Source organism: Anomalospiza imberbis, chromosome 10 (genome assembly GCF_031753505.1).
Source record: "Anomalospiza imberbis isolate Cuckoo-Finch-1a 21T00152 chromosome 10, ASM3175350v1, whole genome shotgun sequence".
In the NCBI taxonomy this organism is placed as follows: Eukaryota; Metazoa; Chordata; class Aves; order Passeriformes; family Viduidae; genus Anomalospiza; species Anomalospiza imberbis.
In genome coordinates, this window is record NC_089690.1 from 6,907,311 (window position 1) to 6,930,632 (window position 23,322).

The window sequence follows — 23,322 nt, forward strand, 5'->3', positions numbered from 1 at the left end:
TGCAGTACATTAATGAAGGTTAACAGAGATTGTAGTTAATAGGACATTTGAGGAGTGTTGTCTTCGGATTTGGGGAAGGTAAGATACTGTGTCTTAACTTCAATACTGATGCAGAAACTGATTTTGTTATTTATAACTGGACAAAAATAATCCTGCAAAACTTGTCTTTCTAGTTTAGTCTTCAAATAACATTATACAACTACATTTTGTCTTATTACGTACCGGTTTGTAATTACTGAAAAATATGTGAGATCTAGTAAATCCTCCCCACTGAGAAAAAAATGGACCATATCTGCATTTTTGGTGTGTATGATAGAGTTGGGTGGGGGGCACTTGGAGGGAAAGAATAAGAATTTACACTTTGGCTAACTGGAGAACAGATGTGGCTTCTAGTGTAAGCTAAGGTTTGGGGGTTTTGCAGCTTTTTATGCATTGCATTCCATGCTTGTGGGAGTTTTGTCTCATCCTTTTAAAAAGCCAGACATCCAGCTGCTCCAAGGGGATGGTGCCTGTCTGTAGCTATGGCTAGAAGAGGCCACAAAAATATGCTAAAACTGGATGGGAATTTTTTTTTTTTTGCTCTTGAAGTTGAATGTGTCATGGCAAGGAATTCTCTTACAATTGTCTCTTTGTAGTATCCTAATCCAAATGGGAGCAGTGGAGTGAACAGATTTGTTTCTCTCTGTATTTAATTGGACAACAAATGTATGTGATTTGTTTTGATTTTGGAGTTGGTCAAGATAACCTCCAGAGGTTCCTCCCAACTGAATTTGTTCTACAGATCTGTTTTTGAATGGTTAATGAAGTGTTAAATGAACCAGAAATAATACTCTGAGTATTAACTGCTGTGTTTTGGTGTGTATTAACTTTAACAAAATCCAAACAAACAAACTCACACAATTAATCAAACAAACAAACAAAAAAATCCAGCACAAAATGAAGCCCGGCTAGGGGGTAGAGGGAATTAAACTGGTTTAAAAAATAAAAAGAAGCATTTTTATAAACCCTGTATGTTAACTTGTAGTCATATAGAAATGCAGCAGACTGAGTACAGTTTATGTAATTCTGGATCTGATTTCTCAGTCTAAGCAATACTTAGCACATATATTATTTTATAAGGGATGTATCTACGCTTGAATTCTAGAAAAGTATTTTTCTAGTTAATTCTGGGCACAGATTTTGTGCAAGGCAATCTAAGAGGCCTGTGTATTTCAAAGAAGGAATGTGAGGGACACTAGACATCATCACCTGTTCTCTATTTCCAGTGTTCTTAAAGCCAGCAAAGCAGGGGATAAAAGCACTTGGTCAGTTGTGTCTGCTAAGGAAGCTCCCTGGGAATGGTTATAGTCTGTCTTTGGAAAACTATGCTCACATACCTGAGCTCCAGAAATGTAAAAACAAAATTCTAAGAGGCCAGCTTAGAATGATGGAGCACTGGTGAAGCTTTGCTTGACTTGCAGCAATAGAAGTGGCTGCTTCAGTCGAGTTTAAGAACAAATGGTTGAGTCAAACATAACAGCTTTAGGTTCAGTGATCTCTGGTTTCATGTCCTGTTGCTTTCCACCAGTGGAGGGTTAAATAAATCCCAAAGAGGCTGGGGTTTGTTTGGGGTTTTTGTCTACTCATTAACACATTTGCTTTAATTAACTTACCTTCATGGATTTTTATGCAGAAAAACCTTGGCAGTTTTGCCTACACCTTCTGATTAAAGAAAGATTTGCAAATGTAGCTTTTGAGGGTTGTGAACCACAAAGCATATTTGTTGAACATAGGAGACTTACTGAATTGACTAAGTCTGACTAAATTCCTGAACTCTGGAGTCAGCTGAGTCAAATTTATCGTGGTAAATCTGTATATTCTGACCCTTTTCTAAGGGAAAGAAATGTAGAGAAACATCCCTTGGGTTATTTTCTTTCCAACAGAAAAGAGAGAAAGCTGGATGGTTGCCTCCTAGATTGTACAACGTGTCAAAAAACTTATCTGTCATTAGGACTTCACTGTTTTTCTTTTTTCGTACTGTTAGTCAGTCTTTTGCCAATACTTAATCTAGCAGTTAATGGTGATGAATGACTCTTGCCCAATATGTTCCAATACTGTTCCTGATTTTTAACTCTTGCTGTTAAATTAGGCCCCACTTCTTCCAAAAACATGACTTTTCTGGTGAAATTACTGTTGTTGTCTTGGAAAAATCTGTCAGCTCTTTAGCTGTGGATCCTTGCAGAGGACACTAAATTGTTGAATAAAGAAGTTACTCCTTGTTGTAACCTTGTTCCTTCTGTTGGTTATCAGCAATTAATAAAGAAAAAAAAATTCTTGAACGTTCTCAAAATGCAAGAAACTTTGAACATTACTGAAAGGAAAATATTCAAGATTCAGCATTTCTTCTAAGACTAATCAGCCATAAGTAGAAATGCATGCCTGTTCTGTGATCGGAATCTAATAGAACAAAATTTCCAGTACCCTGGGACTTTGACATCTGACTTGCTGGAAAAGTGAGGAGATTGATCTCTGCAAAGACATTGGCAAACTAAATATGGAATGCTTGAAAATACAAGTGCAAACGAGGGAGAATGAGCAGAGGGGTAAGGGCTTGTTTACCAGGCAGGCAGAGTGGAGAGGAATTGTTTCTTTCTCAAACTATTCCGTTTCAGTTCTGACACAGCTCAATAAATACGCTTTCTGTGATGAGGAATGTTGTGATCCAGCTTCAGTGCTTGTGCCATTAAGATACTTTTCTTTAAATCTGGAAAACACTTCACTCTTGACTACAGGAACAGTTTGAAAGATGAAAGTTAATTGTGCTAACACAAGAACTTTCTAGATAGAGCTAACTTCCTCTGGGAAAAGGGAAGTCGAAACTAGCATTCCAAATACTCCAAAATACGCCTGTGGTGTTGTTAAACTGCTTAGACTCTAAAACATAGCACTTAGTCTTCATTTTTTTCATTTATATTCCCAGCTCTATACAGAATAATCAAGAAATGCTGTGACTAATAATAAAAGTGGAAGTGATACTAATAACACTGAAAATTGCTCTTCTGCCTTTGTGGATGTTGAACAACCAGTTCTACTTACCAGTTTATCAAGGCAGTCTCCACTGGTGGGAGGGAAGTGATAAATATATTGTGTTTTATCTTCATGCAGTTTCATGCTGTCACCTCTGAAATCTTCAGTTTTCAGGTGTTAAGTACTGTAAAAGAGCACTTGTACCAAGAAAGCCTCTGGTATTTAAGAGCTAATTTTTAAGCAACAACCAGACATCTGGAATAGTTTTGATTATGATGTATAATTGAGGATGTGCCTTTGAGTTGAACTGCCAATCTAGCAAGTTTTTCACAAAGATTGATTTGTGATAAATTGCATTTGTATTTCAGTGTAAGATGGTAATAAATGGAATTGTAATGCTGTAATTGGAGAGGATAAACTTATACAGTTACATTAAGTTTTTGGATAAGAGATTGCTAGTTAAAAGAAAGGGTTTAAATTGATTTTAGCATTTTATTTGAGAAGGTAGAAATTAACTCTTTTGCTCATGTTCAACCAAAGTTGAACATATAAAATTCTAATAACTTGCCTTCCTCTTCAGCTTGCTCTGAAATGGAGCATAAAGCACTGCTGCTGTTATCACTGCTCAGCAGCGCTGCCTTGATCTCAGATAGCTCCAGCTTGGAATGTTTTGACAGTTAGGGAGCGATGGCAAAAACTGCCACCAAGAGATAAAGATGAAAACAGAAGCGAACAGGCAATAAAATGGCAGAGTTTATACATGAAGAAAAGGATAGCAAAACTTATTCCTGACTGTGGAAACTGTTTTTAAATATGTTGTCAAGGTGCTTTGTAATCCAGCTCTTCAGGTCTTCTTTCATCACCTCTTTTCCAGGCTTTTCACTGCACATCAGCAGATAGTGCAGTATCACAAACAGCTTGAGGGTGATATGAAAAGTGTAACCATGATTATAGATTCCAGTCTCTTGTTGTCCTGGTATGTGAGCAGGAATTTATTTAAACAACAAAAAAGATGCTTTGCAAGATAGATACACTTCTCTAATTGCTGTTTTTTTAATGGGTGGAAATTAAATCCAAAACACTTGAGCTTTTGTTGTCTTCTGTTCTATTCCATGGTTAAACTTCACCAGGATGAAAACTGATGTCAGTCTTTTTGAATATACAAATCTACAAAAACATTATGAAGAAGAACCATCCATGTATTTTAAAAATTCTTCCTTTTGTGTGTAAATGTGTAAAATTTCCTCAATAGCAGTGACTGATTACTACCAGTATCTTTTTGACTTTTTTAAAATAAAGGCCTTTCAATTTAATATATCTTTCTTACAGAGCTCTGATTGTAGTAGTAGGCTGCATGTGTCTTAGTCTCAAACCATTTAATCTGGATATGAAAGTGACTTTCCAAACTGAGAAGCTGGGAAATCCTTAAACTACTGCAGAGATGTGGCTGATAGTCACTGCTTAAATACCTATGAGCTTATGTCACTTCTTTGGAAGTTCATGTTCACTGCAAACATTATCTGTTTAGACATAACACTAGCCATTTCTTTCTGATGCATCAACCACAAATTGCTGGTATGCTGACCTTGTTAGAGAAACAATTTGGGTTACAGCTTGAAGTAGAGGAAAAAGGGATGCACAACACACAGCTTCATGTCTCAGTAGCCCCATGCTTACCATGCTTGTGTTGCACAATATGGCTTGCGAAGCAGATGCTGTAAGGTAAGGGGTAGTAACATTTCCAGCATCTGCCTTAAACACTTGCTCAGTGGTGAAACTTCTTGCAGAAACACCAGAGCTGCCTGTGCATGAGCCACAAAAATGAAGAGTTTCAGTTCTGACCAAAGGCAATGCTTTTCACAGCAATGCTCCGTGGGGTGTGTTATAGAACAAGTGTGTAACTGCACAAGCCAAGGAGTGGGGTCACAAAGAGTCTTAGTTTTAGGGGTTGTGTACCTTGTATGACCCGAAGAGGAGACCCTTAATGACCACCAAAATAAGACCTGACCATGTGCAATGGTGAGACCACACCCACTCTCACCTCTCCTGTTAATGAGGGACCAAAAACCACTCCTACTCTGCCTCATGCTAATGAAGATCTGAAAAACCACACCTACTCTCACCTCTCCTGCTAATGAGGAACCAAAAACCACTCAGGCTGCTCGTGCTGGAGAGGGATGGTTTAAAACTGACTGGGAGTGAGCCACGTGGGATTCTGCCACCACTGTGGAGAAGCCCAGGGCACTGGAGGACCAACAGGACACCACAGGATCCATGATGGTGACACTCTCTCTCTCTCCTCTTTCCCTTGTGCACCTAATGTGGCAGAATAATGTTGATATTGTTTAACAGGCATTTGGTTTCATTTGCAGCCTAACTTCTGCAGGGAACTTTAACATCAAATCATAACAGATGTTTCTAAAGTCATGTACAGGAGTGATAGCCATTTGATTAAGGCTGCTAAAGAACCATGTCCCCGTTTACCAGAGCTGGTTTTGAGCTTCAGGCTGATGTGTGCAGGGCCTGCTGGCACAGACAGTCACAGTGAATCATGTTTGTTTGCACTTGTTGAACACAGATGCAAATGTATTGATGTCTTGAGCATCGCGATTGTGGTATCCAGCCTGTAAATGCAGAGGAAAGTGCTGTTCAACTAGGGTCAACAGCTACAATGAGAATAAACACTCCTTGAGGTTTCAGAGAAACTTTTCTTCATAACTTAGATGAAGCCGTCAGATAAGTTTACAGAATCGGGAATTTAGTCTTGCAGTGTTGTTTCCTATAGAAGGCCCAGTTTTCCTATGTGCTTAGGTGCAGTACACCAGTGTGATCTGTGACCTTTAGGGAGATGAAGCCTGATGGGAGCAATTAGTGTTGCCAAATTCTTTGCAGATGAATATTATCCCCACTTGGTGTGGGGGGTAGGCAGGACAATCTTGGTCCATTGAAAATATTGTATGGAAAACTGTTGCTGTTTACCTCTCACCAGGGTTATCATCTACTGCCAAATGAATACTTAGTTAATCACCACTGACTGTATCACAAACAAGTGATAGGGAGTAGGACTTCATTTGTGACCGACCCTTGAAAAGCTGTGGTGTTTTCCTGTTGTGATTGTAGCTCATGTGGAGGTAGACAACAGCTTCCACAGGGTAGGGTTTGCACGGCACCGGATTTGTTTGCTGCTGACTTATTCTGTGTGTCTTTTATAGGATAACCTGCTAAGAGCTGTGTGAGTTTCAGCTGTTTATCGGACAAGTGTATTTAGCTGCAGAACTGAGTTTTTTCATTACAGTGGCTGTGCTTTTGTGTTAACTCTGCTACAAACTTCCTTCGCTCAACAAATGGTTTTGAAAAGGGAGCTAAGGAGTAGCTCAGTGGAGAAAGCATTGTTTTAGTTTTTCAGTTGAGGAGTTTAAACAAAGAGAAAAATAAAACAATCTACTTCCATGGCTTCTGCTGAGGCATGTGGTTCCTTACAAATCCTCTAACAGAAATGAAGTTGCATGCTATCCTCTGTTTGCCAGTAAATAAAAGATAATGATTTCTGCTAACTGAATTCAGTAAGTCCATGCAGACTAAACCTATGCTCCTGTTAAGTGCTATTTGGCTGCAGAAGTCTGTAAAGATAGCAGAATTGGAAAGCTAAACTGAAACTTCTGTTTCCAGTTCAGTGTTCTAGGCTTACTATTAAAAACCTGTGAAGATGCAAGAATGGTGCTATCCACTGCCACTGCAAAAGCTTTTCTGGTTTTACACATCGGTTGCTTTCAAGGTCTGGAGTAATTTAGTACAGCAGAAACACTTTATCTCAATTTGAAGTTGCTGCCAGACTGCATCCTAAGAAATGTTACATGGGAAGTAAACAAGATACTGTAAGTCAGTCTGAGTCTGATGTCTTTTTCAGCTGCTTCTCAGGAAAGAAAGGGCTCACAGGATGACTATTCTGTGCAAAGATGAATGTAAATTAATAATTGAGCACTCCTGACACCGGTGCTTGTGTCAGAGAGGTAAGTGTAACTGTGTGAGCTCTGCAGTACCTCTGGAGTTTTGTTGCAGTTCTTTCCCTGCCTTTCTGGGTAAGGACAGTTGGGAGAGGAAATCTTTCCTCTTCCTCAGTGCAACTGGAGGTTCATGATGGTGCAGCAGTTACTTCTAAAAGCCAAGGTGACAAATTTGGGGAGATCAACACTGGGAAAGGCCCTGGATCAGAGTTACAGGTCTGCTACACAGCTGCTTATGGTGGGTGGGGGTTCAGACTAGACTGGAGCACAGAACACCTGGATTAACTCTGCTCTGGTTCCTTGTCTGTGTGCCAGCACTTCCTGTTTTTAAAGATCCTGTTTACTGTCTGCATTCCAAATGTCCCAGGAAGGTGGGAGGATGGGAAGAAACATGGAAAGAAAAGTAAACAGCATTATTTAAGGTGGATTTTTTTTTTAGTTATATAACCAGCATTTGTTACTTCTCAAACCTGGTTTCATTAGTTACATTCTAGAATAAGCTTTTGTTTACAACGTCTGGGACTAATTTCCAAAAGCAGAACTGCATGTGAAAGCTGACATTGAAACCATTAATAGTTGCAGCAAGGAGCTGAGTAAGGTTTTGTGGTGTGCTTTGGCTTTGTGTTTTTCCTGATGTTCACACAAAACAATGCTTTTCAGCCATATGAAATGGAGTATTAAACAAAAATATGTAATCAAAGGAAAACCTTATTTCTATGGGTACAAAATGGCATGTTGCTCTGATTTTGTTGGCAAACTTTAAAGCTTTTGATTTAAACAGCTTGAAAGAATTTAGGTGCTGCTCACTGACCTTCAGAGCTCACAGCCTACTGTGCAGGAGCAGCACAGAGCCAGGTGGAAAGGTAATTCTCATCCTGCTACACAGCAAGCCAAGCTAATTGCTGAAATAATGAGTAAGCAGATAGGTGAAGTGTAAATAGATGATATGTTGCTTTTCTAATTTTTTGTTGTGCTTTATAACTACTAGTCCTCTATAAATAACAAAATCCTGTCCTTTGAGGTGGAGCTAGGGATGGAATTACTGAATTATTTTGGACTAAAAAGGAAAAGTTAATTCCAGGCTTTTCTTTGTTTAACAAAGAGAAAAAGTTCTGCCTTTAGCTGGAAGAAAATGTTCTAGGACAGATATTCTGCCTTTGGTATGTCATGGGATCCCTAGGGAGAAGGCACAGTCGTAGTGGGAGTTCTGGAGGTCACCAGCAGCTTGAAAAATCTTTCTCGTGATCCTGTTTTCATGGCTCCCAGACAGTGAGGGAAGCTATAATCACTGTGCCTGCATGGATGGGGGAGGGCAAGCAAGGGGATTTCAGAATAAGAATTCACAAATGTCTTTTGTTTCACGTGGAAAGGAAAAAAATACCCCAGCAATAGTAAATATTTTTAAACTGATCATCTTGGATTTGTTTCAGCTGTTTGATCCTGCAGCAACATAGCACACATAGTTCCTCTTGGGAAATACTTTGTAGTGAGTTCTTTTTTCAGGATGACCTCACCATTACTTTTATTCATAGTATCTGAGAGTTACTCAGAGAATATTGTATTCTGAAAAAAAATCTGGATGTAAGATAACTTTAAAGAGAACAGCTCTGAAACATAACCACCCCATATTCTCATATCTAACTAAACTGAAACTGCTTTTCACTAATTTCTAGTGGGCTTTGGCATTCAGGGAAAAAAGATCTAGTATTTCAGCAGTACTGTTATTCTACAGATGTTCCAAATAATTTTAGGGGTCTTTAGCTCAGTCTAGAGCAAGGCAAATGTACTCAGCACTGGTTTTGAAGGGTGGAAGAAATGGGTAACTACAAATAAAATTGGTAGTGTTTGGAAGTACTTGCCTGTTTCAGAAGGAAACGAAATGCTAAGATGTTTTTGACAGTGTTAAATCCTCCTGTTTGCTTCCCTTGGGCTGCTGTTTGTGATCAGATAAGGAGTTCCGGGTATCTGCACGTTTTCTGGGAAATAAGGACGAAAGCAATACGTATGAATTAGACACGCCTGCAGTGCAACAGTCTGCTGTTTTCTGTTCTGAACAAAGCAATATTTTTACCAGTTAAATCTGTGTATAATAATAATGTTTTGACGGAGGACAGTTTCAGACATCTTTGTACTAGTCTTCCTGGATTCTGGAAGAGTGCCAGCTTGGCAAACAGGAAGAACAAAAGGACAGTACTGAAAATACCTAGTCTGGGGCAGTCTTACTGTCACCACACAGCAGGTTTGGACAGCAGCAAAATTAGACAGACAATTCTGTCCAGTTCTCTTCATGTTTAAGAGTGTCTGATCTGTCTGATGGTGAGAATAAAACATTTTGGCATTTAGAAAGGTTGAAATGTCCCTTGCATTCTGAAAAGTGTTGTTCTTGTTCCAGGAACTCATTTATTTGCACAAACTCACAGCTTCTGTTCTGGGGATTCCACAAAAAAGCTTATTTGGGGTCATACCTGTAACTGATACTTCTGTCAGTGTGATAGAGAATAAGGAAAATCATTTAACCTACAGATGAGTGCACAGTAAATCAGGGTCATAAATTGTTGGACTGTTAAATGAATAGAAGGCAATGCTAGGAGTCTAAAGGAAACTTCTGCCTGGAAAAGAAATCAAATCCAGACACAAATCCTAATGAGCAGCTCTCTGATACCAAAGATGCCACAAAATATTATAAAATGTTGCTACATCCTGTCTGTAAAAACAGTGTAATGGGATTTGTCTTGTGACTGGAGAAACTAATGGACTTCTATTAAAGTGTAACATTTTGCTGAATGACTCATTCAGTTTCAACCGTGGGCTGATGAAATCGTATGGAGTGTTCAGTCTGTCCTTTTGAATGGCTTTTGAAACAGTGGCTGATGTGTACAGCAGTGCAGGTTGCTCAGTCACTGGGATGTGTGTACCTCTTTCCATGAGCATCCCATACTTTATACTTCAGTACAGTATTACAGCACAGTGCACTTTTTGCTTCCTTGTATGCTTGTTACATTTCTTGCTAGTTGGTACTTTAGAGAGAGAAGAATTTCTTGCACAGCCTCAAAAGTAACTGTAGGTACTTATGCTGATGACATACAGGCTATGTCTGCTAAAGTGAACAATAATATTTTTTCCTCTACATCGCACCTCTGACCTGCAGAGCATGTCTTCATCTGTGAGGTGATAAAACTATCATAGTTTACTGAAACCAAATTTTCTAAATTTGGAATATCATATTCTTAATAAGGAACTATACCATCTATATCAGATTATATTATTTATGTAACCTATAAGAAAATAGGTTACATAAATTAACATTCATATGCTAAGTGTATCTGGAAGCAAGTAGGAATCTGTATCATGGAAGGTATATTTATCTTCCTGCTGTCTTCCCTCATGTATGTTTATTCTTTTTGAATGGATTCTCAAAACTAGAGATTGTTTTGTGCTAGTCCAGATGTCCCAAAGCTTTTGGCAGGAGAAAAATGTTTAAGGTGCTTTAGGAAGGTCAGGGTTTTTAGGTGTGATGAAGTGTTCATTTGGAGTTTGATTTAAATAACATCTCTCTAGAATTCCCTTAAAATTACAGTCCTTTTACTGTCGAAGAACATAATTGATTCTATTTATTCCAGGCAGCCTTCCAGATTTTAAAGTGTACACAGAAACACAAGCTGCCAGCTATACTTCAAAACTGTTTCTGTTTACATTCTTGCTTTCCAAATCCAAACCCTGGAGGCGTGCTTACATGTGCAAGTGGAATGAATGTGCACACAGTCACTGCATGCACCATTCTAGCACATGCCTGTATCCCAGCTTGAAACAAAAGCTGCTGTCTTGGTGCAGTTGCACTAAAAATTGTAGATTTTGGTATGTCACATTTGGACCATTTACAAGTTTTTATAGAAAAGGTACAGAGTTGTCATTTAAAGTTTGAATTCTTTAAGGAAGCCAAGGCTGATGTTTATTTTGAAGAGATGCTTGGCTAAAAGGATTTACATTTATCCCCCCCCACTCCTGCCTCTGTTTCTTTGTTGCTGGTAGGGAGAGAGGAAAACTTTTAGTGGCACAAGGCACCATCCTTGCAGCTGCTCTTGCCCAGCCCTGCTGCAGTCAGGCAGCACCCCAGTGCTGACCTGCATTGGCTGACTCCGTGGGGATCTCAGGAAGGAGCTAAAGCAACAGAAGGCAGTGCAGGAAGGGGAAAGTGAGTTGTTCTCTGCCTCTTCCATCCATCTGACCTGTAACAGTTGGCTCAGGGAGCCCCAGTGCCAGCAGGGTGAGGAGTGAGAACACACACCTTGGGCAGGCTGAAAATGGGCTCCCATGGTTTAGAAGAGCCTCAGCAGGATGCTAGAACTGAAATTAAAAGGCTGCTGGTATAAGCTGAGTCTGTGTTGTGAATATTTAATTTGGTTGCGTCCATCTGTACTATCATTGTGTGTGTGTGGACAGGAAAGCTCATATGACTGCATATTCTTGTTTGTTTGGGGGCTTTGTGCTGGTTTGTGCCATAACAGTGATGTGCTTCTGCCTGTGTTTGCAGTTAAGAAATGTAAATAGGCATGTGATTCAGTGATATGGAAAGGGAACCTTGTTCATGCTTTGCCTGATCAAAAAGATGCCATTTAACTTGTGTATTTCATTTTATCTGTGAGCTGAGGATAGTTATCAGTGGTTTGGAACCCTCCAAGTTACTCTGAATGGTGTTATTTGGGTTCACTGGTAATGTTTTGTAATTGGTAAGCTTCCCAGTTTTGTCTCTGTAAATACACTGTGTGTGCTGAGATCTTTCATTTCAGCATCCGCTCACTGAGGCTATCACAATGATGGGGGAAATAAAAGAGCTTCTTTAAGCACTTTCTTAAAAAGAAGTCAGTTGCAAAGCGTTTCTAAATATGCATGCGGTGGTAGTGGAGAAGCATTTTTCTAAATCTGCAGTGGCACTTCAATACTTTTGTGGATATTTTTAAAAGCCCAAACTACAACTACAAAGGAGGGATTAAAAAAGACAACCCTATTGCTACTCAGAGCTGCTTAGGAAGCAGTGGATTTGGGAAAACCTCATTTTCATTCTGATGTTTCTTTGTAAGAACCTGAAGTGTGGCAAGAGCAGGTACTGGATGTACTTGGAAGAAAACTTTTTAGAAAAAAAATGCTAATGTAGTAGGGAGGATCACTTTTTCTTTACTTATATATAAAATGTTACACATTAATTTTATATGTACATAATTTAATTAGTATATACAGAAATGTTTTTTGTATAAACGCATAGTTTTAAAATTTGCAGAGCAAAGGGCAAGCATTGCAACCTTGCTTTTCCACAGTGAGAGCTTTCAGGCAGTTGATCCAACAGAAGACATGTGAAGCTGTTGGCTTGTGGGTTTCCCATCCTTTCTGTTGTGAAGCAAACTGAGATACAGGGCCAGTCCTAAGAGGGTTTGTGACTGTAGGACACAGAGGACAAGGAGTAATGGGTACAAACTGAATGAGGGTAAATTTAAGCTAGGTAGATGTTAGGAAGAAATTCTTGATTGTGAGGAAGGGGAGACCCTGGCACAGGTTGCCCAGAGAAGCTGTGGCTGCCCCATCCCTGAAGTGTCCAAGGCCAGGTTGGACAGGGCTTGGGGCAACCTGGGCTAGTGGAAATGTCCCTGCCCATGGCAGGGGAGCTGGAATGAGATGCTCTTTGGGGTTCCTTCCAGTCCTTAACATTCTATGATTCTGTGATGGATCTATCCAAAATTAAGAGCAGTGAATGCACAGATAAGCAACTTTATTTCATTACAGAAAAATCTAAGATACTGTGTGAAAGTATCAGGATTCCAGTAAAAATAGACCAAATATTTTGTAACATGAAGTGTTCTTCAGTCTTGTCACAGGATGCCAAAAGTTTGTATGTGAAAACATTCTGAACAAACTGGATTTCTTTTGCAAATACACAAATATTGCCTCTGGTTAAAGAAATTAAAAATAGGTAGGGATTAGGAATGTTTATTGGTGAAGTGTCACTGTGTGCCTGCTGGGTAGTTCTGGTCTCTTTCTGGCGTCTCCCCTCACCCACTGGGCTATAAAACATCTCTGCTCTGTCCAGACTCTGGTTTTCTCATACTCTGTCCTGTTGTCATTTTCTCTCTTTCTCGTACTCATTTGCTCTGCTCTAAGATGGCCTGAGCAGCACAGATAGAGGGTCACACGTGTTCCCCTCCTTTCCTTTGGCTTGGCAGGGACAGTCATGCAGCTGCCAAAGGGAACTGGAACAGGGCATTGGCACTAAATAAAACAAGCCCAACTACAAAGTGTTAGTGGGGCTCAATTCTTCTGTCTCATTAATGGAAGAAAGGGTTTGTTGTTGGTGTAGGTAGCTTATACTGATCTGAACCAGCTATGGCCAAGTCTTGTGTGTACATGGATTCTTAAAATCAAGTTTAGAGCTTTTAGTAAATATTTACAACTATAACATAAGTGTTGTTTCAATATTTAGAGGTTTGATATGAGAAAAAAAAACCTAAATGTGGAAGGCTTGGTTTAGCTAAACTTAAAAGAGCTGATGGTTTGTATCATCCAAATTATAGTAAATTCTTCACTTTCCAAATTAAAACTGTGGAGAATTTGGCTTGATTTGGTTAAAAATTTCTATAATAAATTGAGTATTAGGTATTTTCATCCCTCTGCTATTGAAGTGTTCTATTAATGAATTAAAAGTTCAGGTAAAAAAAAATCCTCTACTCTTAAGACTATATGTATATTGGCATTTTTCCAAACTAGTATTAACTGTTTTGTTTGAGTAGATATTTAGATTCAAATACAAGTTCTTAGGCTTATTTTTATCAAGTCCTTTTTATGAATGTAAAATACAGCCCTGCATATTCATCTGCAGTTGTAAGTGGCGTTTGAACCATTTTAGCTGAAATTCTTGGTGATGTTTGTATTTTAAATTTTGACATTTAATTTTCTGATTTTCTCACAGGTTCACACGTACGAATCACTGCTTGAAGTCCAAAGTTACCCCAAGACTTAAAAATGCCTCCACGGCCATCATCTGGTGAGCTATGGGGCATCCACTTGATGCCCCCCAGGATCCTGGTGGAGTGTCTCCTCCCAAATGGAATGATAGTGACTCTAGAATGCCTCCGTGAGGCCACCTTACTGACTATTAAACATGAACTCTTTAAAGAAGCACGGAAGTACCCTCTCTATCAGCTCCTTCAAGATGAATCTTCTTACATTTTTGTAAGTGTTACACAGGAAGCAGAGAGAGAAGAGTTTTTCGATGAAACACGGAGACTTTGTGACCTGCGACTGTTTCAGCCTTTCCTGAAAGTTATTGAACCAGTAGGTAACAGAGAAGAAAAGATTCTTAACAGAGAAATAGGTGAGATTATCTTTTTTTTTAAAACACTGCTTAACTGATATTCCTCCTCAAAATATAAAAAACTGAAATGGGTTGTGTTTGCCACCTGTATCTGTCATGTTTCATAGCTGCCAGTTGTTGCATCAAATGTCCAAAAATGCTGGTCATAGTAAAGCCAATATTTATAATCAGTGAGTGAAACTCCCGTTTTCTGATCTGTTTCATTCACCTTGGCTTTGTAAAGCAGATTGGTAGTTGCCTATGGATTAGAGAGTATCTTTTTGCTCATCTTTTTTTAGCAGGATTTCCTATTATGACAGAGGAATGCCTGTCCTATTATTTGGGAAGTTAGTTATAATTTATTTTGGAGTTTACAGAATTGCAAATTCTAGATTTAACTACAAATCTTAAACCATGTTTCTGTGACACAGATTTTAACACTGCTCTAGCTTGCTTAGAAAGTCAAATTTCAGAAATTAGGTTTTCTCACCTTTCTTCTTCCCCCTTCTGACAAAAGAGCATGGGGAGAGGAGTGGAAAAAAACACTTGAGATTGGAGATGTGAAGGCGAGACAAATTGATGTTTTGAATCATCTCTGGAGTGGCTTATGATTTTCCATGATCCATTGGGGAAGCACAGGGAATCTGACATTTGTTCAAACATCTTGGTTAAGAATTAAATTGAGGCAATACAAACATACCCACTCCTGTTTCATTGCTAACAAATGTGTACTGCAGTGGCAGAGACTTGTCAACTGGAAATACTTGTTCTGAGGTACTGCTAATTGTTAAATGATTTAATTGTGACGAATGCATAATAAGTAAATTACTTCTGTTTTGTAAAGCTCAATGTGCTCAGGACTTGGAGAGAGCAGTGGTTAGGTAACCATGCAACACGACAATTGAAAGTTTCCATTTGAACACTCATGCATAAATGATGATTTATCCAAGTAATCCCATTAAAGTAAATGGAATTACATCTGAGACTGAGGACCTGAAAGAAATGCACTGTTATTATGTGGATCTGTGTCAAAGAGCTTAAGTTCAGTGTCTCTTGGAGTGCTCACTTAAATAATGTAGGTCATTAAAAAAAAATTAATAGCTGTCATTCCACTGTAAGCAAAGTTGATTATGGTCCTAATAGCTACCAATGATCCTGCCAGGGTTTGAGAAAAAAAAATCAAATTTCACAGCTCCTCTGGTCCCCTTAGGAAACTCTGTGCTGACTTCAAAGGAAGTTGAGTCCTGGTCCTTTACCTCCAGGAGGAATGTTGGCTGTGAGAGCAGTGATTTAAGGCTTCCAGGATCTTCAGGGAATGTACACCTGTTTTCTAACCTTTTCTGTGTCTGCTGAGTGCACTTAACTTTAGAACTGTGTAGTTCTTGAATGACATAAAACAATTATGTATGTATGTAGAAGCTGGCATGTGTTTTAGGCTGTATTTTGCGTTATGTTGTCTTTTTTTGTGACTGATTGAAGAAATTTTTAGCTCTACTTGTCAGTTACAATTTCATCTTCATGCTGCTCCGATGCTGTAGGTTTTGCTATTGGCATGCCTGTCTGTGAGTTTGACATGGTCAAGGATCCAGAAGTACAAGACTTCAGAAGAAACATTCTGAACGTGTGTAAAGAAGCCGTGGATCTGCGAGATGCCAATGCCCCACACAGCAGAGCACTGTATGTCTATCCTCCAAATGTAGAGTCCTCAGCTGAACTCCCCAAACACATATACAACAAACTAGACAAAGGTAAGGGCAATATTTACAGCAGAAACATAATATATTTTCAGTGTTTGAAATCAAAGAGTACAGCTGTTGACTTAGGCAGATCACTATTTTATGAGCTGTATTTAGTACACTCCAGCAATATGTTACACCTTAAGTTATACAGAATAATCTTCTTGATGGACTCTACATTCAAAAGGTTATTTAAAATTGTGCTATTCTAACCGAATCTTGAAATATAACTCAGTAAATAGAGGTGACTTTTTTAGTGGGTGGGAACGGCTTGTTGGCTTTGCAGTTTTCTATGGCATTCAGATATCTGAATGCCATAAATAATGCTGAATCGCTGAGTTACTTTGCAGTCCTCAAATATGAAAGAGTTACTGCTGTTTTTTGAAGGCCACATAGTCAGTAGTTTTCAGTTAATAAAAATATTCTTAACCTCAGGGCTAAACGTTTGAATTTCCACTAAAGTCAAAAATAAACTTAATGCATCTAGTGCCTTGCAGAAATTATAAACCCTCTCTCAGTTTGGGCAATGAATCTTGTTTACATCTTCTTTTAATACTAAAAGCAAATCTTTGTGTTGGGGAGGCATGGGAGTTGTTTGATTTGGGGGTTATTTTGGGTTTGTGCTTTTTGTTTGAAAACTGCATTGAAAATTATAGGCCTGACATTATTTTGTATTTATTACAGGGCAAATTATAGTGGTGATTTGGGTAATAGTCTCACCAAACAATGATAAACAGAAATACACCTTAAAAATCAATCATGACTGTGTGCCTGAGCAAGTTATTGCTGAAGCAATTAGGAAGAAAACTCGAAGTATGTTGCTGTCATCTGAACAACTGAAACTTTGTGTCTTGGAGTACCAGGGCAAATATATTTTAAAAGTCTGTGGCTGTGATGAATACTTGCTAGAAAAATGTCCACTGAGCCAGTATAAGGTGAGTAATATAAAGGATTTCTTTTGAACTACACCAAAATAATCCAAATTTGTGCAGAGAAAAATGGTCAGTATAAGGTCTGGCTTTTTCATTATATTAATCCAAAACATAGGAAGTGACATAGCACAAATTGGCTAATCCCATTGGCTTCAGAAGGGAGAGGGGGGAGAAAAGGTAGTTTGAACTAGAATTTGTATCACTCATGTAATTTTTCTTCTTTGAATGTTTCCCTCTAATATTAGTGCTAAATCAAAGGTAGGTACTTTCAGAAATATCCTAGATTTTTAATGGCAAGAGATGAGCTATATTTGAATGGTGCTGATGTAATGAAACAGGAAATTTGATCAGATTGTAAATTATGAAACAGCCATTACTGTAAATCCTGTCCTGAAGGGGTGGTAAAAGAGAAAACTGTTTTCCTGTTACAGCTTTATCATTATTTTAATAAGAAAAAAATGTAGACATCCAGCTTTACCGAAATCATTGCTGAGTCTTCCTTGTGTCTGTCTGTCTGTCCTTCACTGCCTGGGTTTGGTAGTGCTGGGAGTGTGAGGCAGAACATGGGACAGAGGAGCATCTGAGCTGCTGCTGCTGCTTCCTCTTGGAGGAATGTATTGTTGTAATAAACTGCTCCCATTCCTTCAGCTAAAATGGTTGACAATCTGATCTTCAGAGCAGTGGAGGAGAGAAGGAGGGGTGGGGTATCCTGAATAATGGGAAAAGTATCCCTATGCTCTGGGAGCTGGGGAACAAGTGCAGGCATACATGAATAATTTTGCAGAGTCATCTGAAGATCAAACACCAGACCTATTTGATCTAGCGTGGTTTCTTCAGAAGCATCTGGTCTGCCTTTGCTGTGCCCCAGCAGAGCCTGCTCATTAACTCCAGGCTGGACCTGTCCTAACACACTGTGTTTTGTGGTAGTGTTGCCAGACTAAATGCTCTCAGCACTCAGACCTGAATGGACAGGTGAAGTGTGTCAGGATCAGTGCTGAGCACAAGGTAATGAGCACAACTGAGCCAAAAATGAGCGTGTCTGCTGCTTACCTTGTGCTCCCTGCCTGGGACCGGCACTGTCAGTCACCTCTGCTGCACTGCAGGCTGCTACAGCCCCTGCTGTTCCAAAACAACTCAATTGCTTCCAGGAACAGCTCAAATCCATCTGCTCTGTGCTGTGCTGGGGCTGAGGAGCTCTACAACAAACCCAGCTGGTGCTTTTTTCAGCTCCTATCTCTCTCTGCAGTTCAGCCTTCCATTATTGTAGATCTTCACATCTCAGAACCATGAGATGTGGCTGTGGGACCCTACTCACCAACGTGTCCAAACTGCTGTACCTGCTATCACTGTGCAGGGTGTGCATGCAGGACACGATAAGCTCTTTCACTTTCCTGTCTCCCCAAGTATCTTTTTAGGTTCCCATTACCAAGCGTGTAGGCTTTGAAAAGACACAGCACTTTGGTTGTTTCCTTGCAGTACATAAGGAGCTGCATCATGCTTGGCCGCATGCCCAACCTGATGCTGATGGCCAAGGAGAGCCTGTATACGCAGCTGCCCCTGGACACCTTCACCATGCCATCCTACTCCAGGCGCATCTCCACGGCCACGCCCTACATGAACGGAGAGGCTACCACCAAATCCCTCTGGACCATCAACAGTGCTCTCAGAATAAGGATCCTCTGTGCTACCTATGTAAATGTGAACATTAGAGACATAGACAAGGTATGGCGTCACTTGGTGGCTTTTCAGCAGCTCATGGTTTCCCTCCTGAGTGTTTTGTTTGACATTGGAAAGGAATTGTTATTCAACATGTTAGAAAACAATACCTCTCTTTTACTTAAAATGGAGTATTTAATTCTAAAGAACACACCCATGTTTTAGCATGTGGGAACTTTTTCATACTGCTTAAAAAGTGTGAGTTGTAATTAGCTAAATATTCTGCCTGGTAGGAGCAGGAGTCAGTTTGCGTAGCACTTCAGCAAGGATTGTAATAGATAGAAAAAGAACTGTTGTTATCTGTTTTCTAAGTAATTATGTTTAAGAATGTATTACAGTAACTGAGAGTGCTTTTGATGAGGGCATGCTGTCTTTGTTTATGGAAATAAAGGTGTGGGGTAATAGGGGACAAAAAGCAGGTGTAGTGTTCAATTCCATTGAAGACATCTACAACCCTGGCTCTCTTTCCTTGGTATTCCTTTCACAACACCTTAGCACAGGAAGAATGGAGAATAAATTCCAGGGGTGTTTTTTAGTGTTCAAGTTTGTTACTATATTTTTTAAGAACTAGTATTGCAATTAATGAGGAGAAAGACCAAAACACTTTTTCTAGAATGATATGCTTATAAACACCCAACAGAGCATGAATTAATTTGAGGAGTGCTGGAGCTGTTTGGTTTTCAGTTTTGGTTTTGTTTTTCGCTTGCTGAAAATGAAAGGATAATGTGTTGTAATCATGGTATGTGTTGACTGCCATGAAAACATTTCAAAGACTAATATGGATGTTATTTTCAGATCTATGTTAGGACAGGTATCTACCATGGAGGGGAACCTTTGTGTGACAATGTGAATACTCAGAGGGTACCTTGTTCTAATCCCAGGTAAGATGAATACCTAAGTGACTGCAGAGAACCTGACTCTCAGGGCATCATAAATTATAGCACTGAAGGAGTAAAGGCTTGACTTAGCCATTACTCAGGTAGAGCTCCTTGCTGGGAATCCTTTACCTAAGTTTTGGAAAATTATATTACACAACCCTATATATATATGTATATGTGTGTGTGTATGTATATGTGTGTTTATGTATGTATATATATATTAAAAATGGCATTAATTCAAACACATGCATTTTGTCTTGCACATAATAGTATAGTATAGAATATATTTTCAGGATGTTTGACAAACTATCAATATTACTTGGAAAAATTAATCACCTGAACTTACAAGTGCAAAAAGAAGTTTTATATAAGCATATATAAACATTAGGGGTATCTTTTAGCCACCTGTTCTCATAACTTTAACTAATGAAAAAGTGTGAAATTTCAGCACCTGCTAAGATGAGATGCAAAATATGTGTGCAGAGGTAATTCTTTGCTTGCATTTTTTGACTTCATGTCTTTAATAATAATTTTTGAGACTCTTATTTTCTTTCTGTACATTTTCTATGAATATGATTAGGTTTTATAATTAAAGAACTAATAATATACATAGTTGGTGAAAAATAGGCTCTCCTCCTGAGTTGCCTCGAACACTGCTGTACTTGAGCTGATAATTTCTACTATGTTAGAGATAAAATCTTGGAAAGGTGGTGAAGGTTAAGCCTTAAAATCATGGATATGGTCACACAGATCTGTATTACATGAAATGAACACATAAGAAAAGTGAATTAAAGTTTATCTGCCAATTTCTTTATTTCTAGAGAAGGGCTTTTACAGTTATTTCTTTGTAAAATTGCTTTCAGTAGCTACAGATACACTGAAAAATTAATGCCATCCTTGGAAGCTGCTGTCTCTTTCAGCTGAGAAAATTCTGTATGACAGTCTGCTTAGGGGAAGAAAGTGGATCAAAAGTTCCTCTTCAAAAGCACAGTTCTACCAACTGAGAGCTAAATTCTGCTTAGAGAAGTTCATGAAAACAAAATCAAACTATTGCTGTAGAACCAATCTGTGCTATTATTACTATAGTAAATAGAAAAACATTTGACTTGGGAATTTTGCTTTGGATTTCCATGTTCTATCCCCATCTTGCAGATATCTTTTTATGTTCCAGCAGTTGAAGTTTAGTTTGGTTTTGAAAGCTCTTTTTCCCAGTTGCCTTTTTCCCCTGAAGGGAAAACTCTTTCACAAGCTAAACCTTACATCAGTGTAGCATATATGCAAATCCATTATCTTTAGGTTGCAGGAATTGAACTGAACATGGCTTTTTAAACAGTGCTGGGGCTAGAAGGCTGTTGGGGAAGTTTCCATTCCCAAAAGCAGTGAATGTGGTCAAATGCATATGTGGGGACTCTTTTTCGGTAAGAAAGTGTGCTCTATATGCAAATACACAGTTTAGGAATATAACAAATGCCTTTTGGTTGAGTGAATGATGTCTCTAACCTGGTTTAATTCTGCCTTTTGAATCCTGCAGATGGAATGAGTGGCTGTTGTATGACATGTACATTCCTGATCTCCCACGTGCTGCTCGGCTCTGCCTTTCCATCTGCTCTGTTAAAGGCAGGAAGGGTGCTAAGGAGGTAAAACACCTCATGGATTTATTGCACTAATGAGCCAAAGCTACTTAAATCAAGTTTGGGAAGATATTTGGTAAATGCTGTCCTGACAATGAGTCTTAGTGCAATGTTTGATTTGAATCTGATTAAAATAAGGATGTTTCTTTTCTTGGGTTTTTTTTTGTGTTTGGAAATTAAACAACACAGAAGAAAGCTTATCAGTTCAGCACTGTAACTGATACCTATACTGCATTGCCAGACACAAAGACCAATGTTAGTGTTTTGAGGTGGAAGTGCTTTTAAAATTAATTTTCAAAACCCATGTTGCTAACGTATTTATTTTTAAAGGACAGTATTTGTACCTTTAGACTTGAATTTTCAAGTAAAGAAATCCTGTATTCCTTTAGCATTTAATGCAAGATACCAAATAGTAATTTTGAATAATCTACATGCAACGTTTAATTTTTAGCCAGCAGCATCATTACACTGGGTTTGAGTGTGTGTCACAGTTAATATATAGGATGTTTGTCTATGAGCAGGTCTGTGAACCTTACAGAATGATTTGGGTTAGAAGGGGATCCTTAAAGATCATTCAGTTCCATCCCCCTTCCTCTATCCCAGGTTGCTCCAAGCCCCATCCAACCTGGCCTTGAACACTTCCAGGAGTGGGGCAGCCACAGCTTCTCTGGGTAACCGGTGCCAGTGTCTGACTACCCTTATCATAAAAAAAACATATTTGTTTTTTCCAGTCTAAAAATACCGGCCTCAAGTTTAAAACTGCTGCCCCTTGTTCTGTCACTACAGGACTTGGTAAAAAATCTCTTTGTCAGAAAAGCTTTTTCCATCTTCCTGACTTAGTCTGATGTGAGGAAGATATGTGCATGTGTTTACAGTTCTTTTAGTATCAGTTTGTTAAAGGGCTGCCATGACAGCCATTCCTAGAAAAACATGGTAAAGCTTCCACAACTTGCTTTCTGCTAATCTGGGAATGTAACAACTTGATCTGGGGTGAAAATGTTATTTCTCCTGACTCGCTCTGCAGTAATCCTTAGATGATACTGAAAAAATCATATTTTAATCTCTTTAAGGAGCACTGTCCATTGGCTTGGGGAAATATAAACATGTTCGATTACACAGACACTCTGGTATCTGGGAAAATGGCTTTGAATCTTTGGGCAGTACCTCATGGGCTGGAGGATTTGTTGAATCCTATTGGTGTTACTGGATCAAATCCAAATAAGGTATTTGCATGCCAGCTTCCCCCTTAAGAGTGCATTTTCAAAATATGCTTTATTCTGGTTGCAATCATTCAGCAGAAAAAGTAACTTGAATTCCCTTGACATAGGAAACTCCATGCTTAGAGCTGGAATTTGATTGGTTTAGCAATCCTGTAAAGTTTCCAGATATGACAGTGATTGAAGAACATGCAAATTGGACAATTTCACGGGAACTGGGATTCAACTACAGCTACGCAGGACAGGTAAGGCAAACTCCCCCTCCAGGATTAGCTATTCAAATATGAAGGTATTATTTACTACTTTATTTTACTCAGTGTATCAGTGACAAAACTTCTTTTTTTACATCCTCATTTATTGTAAAATCAAAAAATCAGATGTTTGTTGTGTGTTTGGTAAAATGGGCAATATATTCTCCTTTCTTTATATTACCAGTAAAGTGCCCTAATGCTTCACTGACCAACCAAAACATTCCACAGAAAAACTGTTTTGCTGTGTTTTTGACATTTTTGTATCACTAATCCGGGTGTTAAACTACTTAGTTTAAATTTTTAAAAGTTGCAGTTCTCCTTCAATGATACTGGTTTTCTTTGTTGCAATTTCATGATTGTAGTTAGGCTTTCCTGTGTAACCCAAAGGTGCTTAGAACTCTTTCCTGTCTGTTTTATGGGGTAGTTATGACCACAAGCACAGAGAATTTTGAGGGAATTGATGGACATACACATGGGTGTAGTCCTTTATCTCACTTTTTCCACAAACAGAGCTTGTGCATTACAATTGGCTTTTTGGTGAGGTTTGGAGCTTTCTTCAAAGCACTTTTTTGGATGATGAGAAGAAGTAAAAACAGAAAAGCAGTAAAGCTA

The 23,322-nt window shown here is 38.8% G+C and overlaps 1 protein-coding gene across 4 annotated transcripts in view; it reads left to right on the forward strand.

The window, feature by feature from the left end:
• The first annotated feature begins 4,995 nt into the window (after positions 1 to 4,995).
• Positions 4,996 to 23,322, forward strand: part of PIK3CA (phosphatidylinositol-4,5-bisphosphate 3-kinase catalytic subunit alpha) — a 34,425-nt gene continuing 16,098 nt past the window's right edge. Inside the window, exons 1-10 of one of the 4 annotated variants that reach the window (XM_068200343.1) lie at positions 4,996 to 5,286; positions 6,914 to 7,016; positions 13,966 to 14,370; positions 15,888 to 16,097; positions 16,770 to 17,020; positions 18,494 to 18,739; positions 19,529 to 19,614; positions 21,143 to 21,248; positions 22,313 to 22,465; positions 22,570 to 22,704. In XM_068200343.1, the coding sequence (XP_068056444.1) occupies positions 14,019 to 14,370; positions 15,888 to 16,097; positions 16,770 to 17,020; positions 18,494 to 18,739; positions 19,529 to 19,614; positions 21,143 to 21,248; positions 22,313 to 22,465; positions 22,570 to 22,704 (1,539 nt within the window). In that variant the 5' untranslated portion in view covers positions 4,996 to 5,286; positions 6,914 to 7,016; positions 13,966 to 14,018. Of the gene's footprint in view, positions 5,287 to 6,192; positions 7,017 to 7,458; positions 7,604 to 13,965; positions 14,371 to 15,887; positions 16,098 to 16,769; positions 17,021 to 18,493; positions 18,740 to 19,528; positions 19,615 to 21,142; positions 21,249 to 22,312; positions 22,466 to 22,569; positions 22,705 to 23,322 lie in introns of those variants that run through there. The other 3 variants (XM_068200341.1, XM_068200342.1, XM_068200344.1) reach the window with 3 other exon arrangements.